Below are 9,443 nucleotides of genomic sequence, written 5' to 3'. Positions count from 1 at the left end.
ATCGCTCCAAAGATAGACGAGTTTTTGGAATCCGCAACAGTACTTGCGGAATCCAGAACAGTTTTTTGAATCCATAAACAAATAATAAGACATTTGTGTAGTTAAACTGAGCTGTTTTGGATTCCGCAACTGTAAGCGAATGCCGCAAATTGTAAGTGGAATCCGAATTTTGTTTGCGGATTCCGCTTACACATATCTATATGTGTATTATAACGTTTAAAATTATCTTTTAATTACTGGTCACCAGAAAAATTAATCTCAATTACTACATTGATCAACTACCAGTTAAAATACCAAACGTTTGGTCTCAATTCCTGTCAACCCAACTTCAATCTCAAATCCTGTCAACTTCGATCTCAACTTCGATCCCGAATACTGACTTTTTGAACTCCGATCCCAAATACTGACCTATCGATCCCAAATTCTGACCTACTTCGATCTGAACCTCGATCCCAAGTAATGATGCAATCCCAAATACTGACCTACCGATCCTAAACTCTGACATACTTCGGTTTGAACCTCGATCCCAAATACTGATGCAATCCCAAATTTTGACCTAATTAAGCGACATGCTTTGCGTTGTGTTTCCAAAAACTCTCAAGCCAATGAGTACTAGTATTGAATTTTTTCGGCGTTGTGTTTCCAAAATACTAAAAGGTTAGATCCACCGATTTAGTTAACAAATTTTTTTTTATTTGTTCTAGGACACCGCTGACAATGGTCGTTGCCTTTAATTTCCGCATTGCTTTAGATAAGAGTTCCAGCTCTAGCTTTTAATTGCTCACATGCAAGTTCAGTAATAAACAAAATCCTGAATCCACATACAGTTTGCGGAATCCGCTTACAAGTTTTGCGGATTCCACTTTCATTTGCGGATTCCACTCACATTTTGTGGAATCCACTTACAGTTACGGAACTCAGAATTACTAGCTATATTCGCTTCTTGTAGAATCCGCGGTACAAGAATGATGCCAACAAAATTTACGTTACAGGTATTTGAATGGGGAATCCAAGGAAGTTTGAAAAGGAACATGTTTAAAGGTTTGTCTATGGAATCCAGGAACATACAGACGCAAAACTGTGCGCCTATCCAGTTCACCGTTTGGCCTCCTAATGACCGACGTTTCATGGATAAAATCGGATTATAAAAGATGGATTCTTGTTGACTAAAATGCTGTCTATATAATCACTTAACATGGCAAATTAAGACCATTTAGTGGTCTTTTAATCCATTAGAATCGATTATTTTTTTCAAAAAACACGTTATAATCTCCATTTTTGTTTTCAATATAATTGATTTTTTTTGTAGATTGTACTCTACTTTTTGCAGCTTTCTGCAAAACTCGAGCGCGAACAAACGCCTTTATCCTCATAATCACGGTTCACTACAGTAGTATTAGAAATACTACACGGACAAAGGACCACTTTCTAAAATGTTTTTTTTTTATTGACCCAATTCTAAGTTGGAGCGTGCCATTTAAATAAAAGTCTTTTTTTACTAAATCAGATATTGACTGATTCATTCTTATTAGGACAATAAAATCTTGTTTTGAAAATCCGCTACTTTTTAAATACTCAACAAATTTTTCTCATTCTTTCATGCTCAGTATTTTAAAAAGGCGGCGATTACTCACACGTCCCTTTTAACTATAACTTGAAACAAGGTGGATAAAAATTTAGCAGTCTTGCCGGCTGCACAGGAATTTTCCTTGCTTTGATTAAGCAGAGATGCACCTGCAATATGATGCATCAGAGACAGTACTATGGTTTTTTAATAAGATTGAACTGAAGGCTGCGGTTTTAATCAAAGTGGTCTAATAACATAAAAATATATGATTTGAAAAAACCAAATAAAATCTAGTTGAAAATTCCCTTATGGGGAAGGGAGAAAAAAGGACTAGGTGAAATCTAAATACTTAAAGATGAATAGCCGCCGGTTTATGCCTACGAGCAAAAGGACTGGCCTGAAATCTTCAGTGTTTCGTTTTGCACAGCCAGCAGCAAGTCTTCTAATTTAACAAAATCAGTTTTAAAATGAATATTTTTTCTCTTTCACTTTTACAAAATTATAAAAACTACTCTTTTTTCCCAATAAAACAGAAAAATAATTTTCTCAATAAACAGTGACAAACAACAAAGAACAACGGACAAGACTCCTCAAGACGACCGAACAGAAGTGGACTCAACCAAGATTGACTCGAGAATCCTACCAAATCGTCAACCTTAGTAAATAGATGAAATATTAAATCTAAGTTTAGAGTAAATACTCCAACCCTCATAGCTATATTTCTTTAAGCTGTTCGATTCAATTATATTATCTTATAAATCTGTGCTTTGTATTCACCCAGCTAATTAATTCATACCTTTTCTAACTATTGTTTCTAATATAACACTGGTCAAGAAACTTGACGATCTTAGGTGAGACTTATAACTTAGGATAGATTACTAAGCAATCAACCAGCAATGATAGCTTAGTAATACTGGTGCGACCGCAGCAGAGAACTACTCCTTAAGAAATTCGTTTTCCAATAAAAAGTTCCAAAATTCAAAAAGTACTAAGATTAGGATCTGTGAGTATTTGTTAGATTAGTTTTCAATCTTAAAAAACCAGAGACAATGGGTGTCTTTCGATAGAAACACAATTTAATTGTCTTGTACTTGACAGACATTCCTAGTAGGGCTCTTGCAAAAAGTACCCCCTACGCTAGCAGTCACCCACGATATTGCTCCATCTCGAGGTCTTTTATACGCTTTCTAACTGACATTAGCCCATGAACTTAACTATTATCTATTATTGTAACAATATATATTATTTCTGAAAGAATAGTTCTCTGCCTAAGTCTGCTATTAGGATAAACCCTTTTTGTCCAGCAACCCACTAAAAACATGCCAAAACTTCAGTTTAGAGTTATCATTGCTAAAATTGGCTAAAACTGTATTCAACTAAAGTGCTCAAAAACTTATAAATATCTTCATTCTTTTTTTGAGGGGTTCAAGTGGTCAAATGTGCAATCTACGAGTACCCTTTTTGTATGATGAATTGAATTTTTCATCACAAGTATATCCAACCATTCACGCTTGTTGCTATTTATTCTAAACCTTCATCATTTATCGAGGCTTATCCTCAATTTTCCTTAAACTAATTTTATTTTTACCAACCTTAACGTAACTTAAACCTAAATCATCCATCAGTAAGGCTACTAACTACTGAAACTTAGTGAGGAAATAACAATAACTTAAAAAGAAGGAACGGATTTGGGTGTTTTTACTAAATCATTGATTTTTTTATGACGCGGTTTGAATATAAAACTCATAACAATAAAAATACGCATTAAAACCAATCTTAAACGTTAACCACATAGCACCAAACACAAAAATTTAGTTTCAGCACAAAAATTTTAGGTTTCACAACAAAAAAAAATAAAAATAAAACACTGACACATCCACTTTATATTGATAAAATAGGTTTCATATGATAGCCTAAGCACTAGAAAATTGATTTTTACCTTCCAAAATTTTAGGTTTCAGCCTAAGTTTTGGTTAAGGGATCAAACGTATCAGCTAAAATAAGTATAGTTTCCGGTCAAAATTTTAAGTTTCTTTAAACGAATTTGGAAAAAACAGCCAAAGTTGAACTAGTGAAACCCAAAATTGGATACCATAAGTCAAAAACCTGGTCTCAAATGATGAGATTGTAATAGTTTCAGGTTTCAGATCACATAAACTGAGTTTTTGGTCTCCAAATTGAGCTCCGAACGCCAATTGTGACTTTTTAGAGAAAACTAACGGTGTTAATACGCACCAAACTATTTCAAAATTTGGTTCACAAGGCTGAAACTTACGTTTCAGAATCGGTGTTTTTGGTTTCAGACCCAAAAATGTTGCATCCCAAGTCTTAGGTAGATAATAGTAAAATTTTGTAAAACTTAGGTAGATAATAGGAATCCTAAATGCACTAACCAATTTTTAAACTCTAAAAATTTCTAGAATCGTCGTTCTAGGCTAAAATTTTTTTGGCAATTTTATTGCTGGAATAGAAAAATATCAGAGATACCAACCTAGATCTCCACAATTCCCCCGTCCCACACGTCCCTCATCATGCCCCTAACCCACCAGAACCTCTTCACCGAACACCCCCACCAAAAAAACCACCATAGGACCTCCGAAAACAAATTAGGAAAACTTTATTTGCAATGAATTTTATGCTACTGAGTTTAAAGTTGGCTATTTAATTTGAATCAGATTTCATTCAAAAACAAATTGAGATCATCAATTTGGTTTTAATGATAAACTGATGGACTTGAAAAACATCATTTTTTATTCAGATAACTTGTAAAGGGCAAGGGTGTCAAAAAAAATCTGAGAAAATTTCGAAACCTTTCAGTTTTTTCAGTTCATCAATTACTTGTATCAAAGATTTTTTTCTTCGACCTTAAAGGGTTGTTGTCGTAACACTTGATTTATCAGCAGCAGTTTTGTTTCACTTTGTTCATTGATTTGTTGATTTTTATTGACTTGACTACGCCTATATATTACAGCCGACTACTGCTTAAAATTTATTATTCTGAGAACCAAACAAAATGAAACACTGAAATAGACTTGAAACGCTCAACTTCAGGTACTGCCTCAAGGGGTCATTTTAAAGACTTTTTGGTTGTGATTTAGATTCCCAAAAATAGCTTAAACGTTTTTGCTAATTAATTTTTTTCCAGCCCTATTGTTTAATTTAAAGCTTTATGGGTCGTAATTTAGAAAACAAAAAATAAGAATACAAAAAATTGACTGCAGTTTTTATTAGTTTTGAGGCTAAATCATAACTAATCATAGAAAAAAACCTCCCATACCAACTACAATTATAGTTTTGTTGACCTTGTTTTTAATGCATACCGCACGCTTTCAGCGTTTCACGTTTTTCATTTGCCCAAAAAACAAATAGTCAGAAAGTTAGTGAAAATAATAAACAACAATATTTTGATTTTTCTTTAAATGTTAAAATAATAAGCTACAAGAAATTTTCTTAGTTAAATTATTTAACAAGAAAAATTTGATTTTTCTTAATTTTTTCTCTGTTTGAATTTCTTCTTTAAAATCATTGCGCTCGAAACAGCCTGCGCGATTTGCACAGCAACTGACTATCCTTGGTTTTTGGTTGCTGCTGAATGGTTGCTGTTAAATTTTTGGTTGCTGCTGATTGTTGAAGGCCCGTCAAATGTTTCAAAATGGTTGTACTCTAAACATATTTCAAAAACACGCCCACTGAGAAAGAAACAATTCAATCAGTATCGGTATCTCAAGTTATTTCAACAAAGTCAAATCTGATAAATTAACTGAAGCAGCACTAGAAAATAAGTTTACTGATGTGGCTCCGTTCCCATAGCCCCCAAACCATAACCCCCTCCCCCACCTCTTGAGCAAATTGGACCACCCCTTGAGCAAATTTCTCAGCCTTCTGACCCTTTTAAGGGGAGTGGGTGACGGGGGAGCTGTGAAACAGAGCCTTTTATGTTCATCGTTGTGTTTTCTAGAATTTTCGATAATTTTTTCCATTTTAGTTATATAATGCTTGGTGTTCTGCGCGTTCTTTTATTTTTCCTTTTTCCTTCCTACCAAGTCCTTGAACAAATTGTGGCCTCCCATGCCTTCTACAATTGCAGCCCAGCCTTCAGCGGTTGTCAGGAACTTCGCAGTTGCGAATGTTGAACACAATTTGGGTATGATCACATTTGAGTAGTTGTACAGAATACCCTCTTCAATTTTGGACACAACATACTCCGGCTTCAAAATTGGCATTAGGAAATCCATCTTGTTTTTAGAAGTTCCCTGAAACATCCCGGTATCCACGACGTACGGACATACAAGAGTTCCAAATATGGTGTCTTTGAACCCTTGGCCACGAAGTTCAAAGACAAGGGACTCGTGAAATCCAATCGCCGCGAACTTACTGGCGCTGTAGTCGGTTAGTCGGGGCGACCCGCCGAACCCCGCAACACTCGCTATAGTAACAATATGACCCCTATTTTGTTCCATCATTTTGGGCAAAAACGATTTCACCGTCCAGAAATGTGAAATTACGTTAACTTCGAACGTTTTCACGATTCCGATGTCGTCTTTCTCACAAAGGAAACTGTTTTTGGTAACAATTCCTGCGTTGTTAATTAGAATATCGACCGCCTTGCCGATTTTTTCGGCCTCTGCGTATACTTGATGACGGTCGGTTATGTCAACTATCGCATACGTGAAGCGATCGTTTTTTGCTGTTTCTGCGGTGTCTTCAAAAAGGGCGGCAACCAAATTTTGAGTTTCTTTAAGACCATCTTCATTTATATCCCAGCCGATTATTTTGGCACCTTTAATGGCGAGTTTCAAGGATAGAAGTCGGCCTAATCCGCTTCCTGCCCCTGTCACCAACACAACTTGCCCCTCAATCGACTTCGGTTTTCCGCGATAAAAAAGCCGACAAAACGACTTGAAATACTCGAGGAGGACTTGAAATACCATAACAAGTAGTTCAATAACCACTTGCATATTGGTGAATTTTGCAAGTGTTTGTATTTAACGACAGATTTTGAGGTTTTGTAGTAAACTTGCTGTATCAAGATACCGATGGTAAATGAAAGATTATATTCTCTCAATCTCAATGGTATAAATAACTACATAACCATTATCAAATATTTAGCTAATTTTAACTCAAGGAGTGGCTCTGGATAAAGTTTGATTGTCCGAAATATCTGCAAAATTTTCTAGTCTGGAGGTCAAAGTTGAGAAATTTCTCGAATGAACCGCCCCAATATCGAATGGAATTTAACCCGAAATCGAGAACTTAAAATTTGGTCTCGATTTTGATATTCAGACCAATTTTAGTATTTGAATAAGCCAAAAATTAAGTTATCCAGCTGACATTAAAAATCACGCTTTCAGAAAAATAGCTGATTTTGATTTTCAAATTTTTTGATATGAATGCTTTGACTGATAATTGCAAATTGGTGAGCGATTTAAGTAAATTACGTTCAATTTAATTAATGACTCCATTTAGTATTTTATGCATTTAATTCGTTGGCTGAAACAAGAGAAATAAACGGAAAAAGATAGTTTTAAAGGAAAAAGAAATTTGTGTGGTTCGTATTTAAACAAACAGCATTTTTTCTTCAGTTGACTGTTTTTCACTTGAGGCTTTATTTTCAAATGTAAGAAAAACTGCAAATTATAAAAAGGTGGTATAAAAAAATCATAAAAACTTCACTAAGCAAATTTCTATGTAAGTTTGAGCTGTGCGTGTATTTGGTTTTTAAAACAAAAACATGAAGCTTTGTTTGGTTAAGTTTTGTTCTTTTTTATTATTTTCAATAAATAGTTTTTTGCTTTTGATTCCAACAACATTTAAAGAGTCTTATAATAGAGTCTTATAAAACTATCGAGCCCATTTCCGAAATTTGGCACTCATTGTGTTATTTTGAAGCGACCCCATTTCTAAACTGAGACCTTAAATCTCAAAAAGTTAAAGTTTGATTTTTTGAATTTGAATGCGACCGAAGTTACAAGAAAAATACCAAAACCATCAAGACGCTTCGTATCAGAGCAATGTTCAGATTTTACTGACTTTTATCCAACTAGAATAGCCGAAAGCCCAAAAATTGAAATCAAGTCAAAACCTCATTGGGAAAGTATTAGAAAAATATAAACGTACAAATATAGTCATTATTCAGCTGCTAGCATGAGCGCTGTTTGGTCTATGAAAGTCGGGACCTAGTGTCGAATAAAATTTACGTCTAGTGACTGACAATGTTGGAATCAAAAACCTCAATTCAACCCGAAATGGATTCTGAGCCAGATTCATTCGCCATACACACGCCATTCATACCCGATAACAAAAAAATCTTTGAGACCAGTTAACAATCCCCCATTGCACCTACTCAAGAATCGCTCGTGTGCATTTTTTAAAAACTTATAAGCTATTCCAGATAAACACAATGAATTTTTAAAATTTATGCAACTGAATTTCTGTTTGGAGTGATCAGCTACCTACAGCTAACAATATTAAATGAGGGTGTTCGTTGTCACGAGGCGATCTTCGGTGTCTCACTCTATGTTAAATATATTTTTTTGTATTTATCTTACAGGTTTCAGTGCAGCATGTTTTTCAGGGTCACTCAACCCAGGTCTTAACGTTTGTCACACTTCTTTGGTGCGAACTCAGTTGCGTAAGCTTAGAACGAAAGTTTAAATCAATTCGACACAATCATTTCTCTTTATATGTCATTCAAAACGTTATTCAATTTTGGAGACTCTATATTCGATTGCTTTATTCTATTCTATTAAATTAGTATGTTTTATTCCATTGCTCGATTTCCAACCGTCAGTTTTATGGCCGAACAGCTAGAGTAATCTCATGGAGCAGCCAGCAATTCCCGTGAACGAAGACAAGTGAGTTAGGACCGATGTGGTTAACTCATAGAGTAATTTCGGATAGGGTACACCGTCTGCTCGTCACGCTATCTTATTTTCGGCCGGATAGATTCGTGCAACTTCTTAGTCTAATACCGATCCTAATCTTACTCTTATATCTACTAGTCTCAGGGTGTTTAACTAGTCTCTGCTAGGCTCAAAAGATCTAGTTAGTTAGATGGATTATGACTGGTTAATATTAAATATTTTACAGTGGTAAAATATCCAATTTATCCAATTATAAAATGTAGTTTAGATCAGGTTCCACCCATCCGGGTTTTAGAGAGTTTTTTAGAATTATCTTTCTGCAATTCAAAGGATGGATGATGAACGTTGGTATTTGGCGAACATCATATTCTTGTCCGGTTCCTCTTGTTTAGGAAGTTCCAGGATTCTGGAGTTAGGGACATACAATCGTTGCGTCGTCTTGTGACAACGACTGTGATCCCCAATGAAATCAATCTGATTTCAAAATGATTTGCTATGACGGGTTTTTCTGTATTCTGTAGAGAACTTGTTTTGTGTTCAACCTCGTCTGCGAATGGCGTGGAGATCGTTTGTGGAAGGGATGCCTCGTAACTCGGATCTGTACGTATACTTGAACATTGAGGTGGTCATTGGTCTAGTTTAATGAAGTCCTTTTCTGCGAAGTCAAGTCGTACTCTAAATCCTTTGAGTTGTGATTGTGGACGGTATATCGGTTGTGATTAGCCATTCTTTGTTCGAGTGTGATGGGATCATCTAATCTTTGGATGTTCGTCTTTGTTGTTGTGTGTTGATCTTTATACTGCAAAGTATGATTTACATTTTATAAAATCATGTTAGTTCGGTTTTTTAATCATGAATTTAGTTAGTTGTTTTCACAAAAGCGTTTTGTTTTAGTTCGGTTATTTTGAAGAGTTACTCACCCTTGAGTACCTCTTATCAAAAATAGAAGTGTGGTCACAAAGCGTGGATGTAGCGCGGTGGGTTAGGCCGGCTATAGAGCATGCTCAGTACGT

The 9,443-nt window shown here is 35.3% G+C and overlaps 1 protein-coding gene across 1 annotated transcript; it reads right to left on the bottom strand.

The window, feature by feature from the left end:
* Positions 1–5,208: 5,208 nt before the first annotated feature.
* LOC134841421 (retinol dehydrogenase 10-like) lies at positions 5,209–7,217 on the bottom strand. Its single transcript, XM_063857396.1, has one exon. The coding sequence runs from the start codon at positions 6,523–6,525 to the stop codon at positions 5,584–5,586; it is 942 nt and encodes a 313-aa protein (XP_063713466.1). The 5' UTR covers positions 6,526–7,217; the 3' UTR covers positions 5,209–5,583.
* Positions 7,218–9,443: the final 2,226 nt, after the last annotated feature.

Source organism: Symsagittifera roscoffensis, chromosome 3 (genome assembly GCF_963678635.1).
Source record: "Symsagittifera roscoffensis chromosome 3, txSymRosc1.1, whole genome shotgun sequence".
Taxonomy (NCBI): Eukaryota; Metazoa; Xenacoelomorpha; order Acoela; family Convolutidae; genus Symsagittifera; species Symsagittifera roscoffensis.
The sequence above is the reverse complement of the archived record's forward strand: the minus strand, read 5'-3'. Positions and strand labels throughout refer to the sequence as shown.

Excerpts from the sequence above, each read along its gene's own strand:
- LOC134841421 (XM_063857396.1), bottom strand. The coding sequence starts at position 6,525 with ATGCAAGTGGTTATTGAACTACTTGTTATGGTATTTCAAGTCCTCCTC.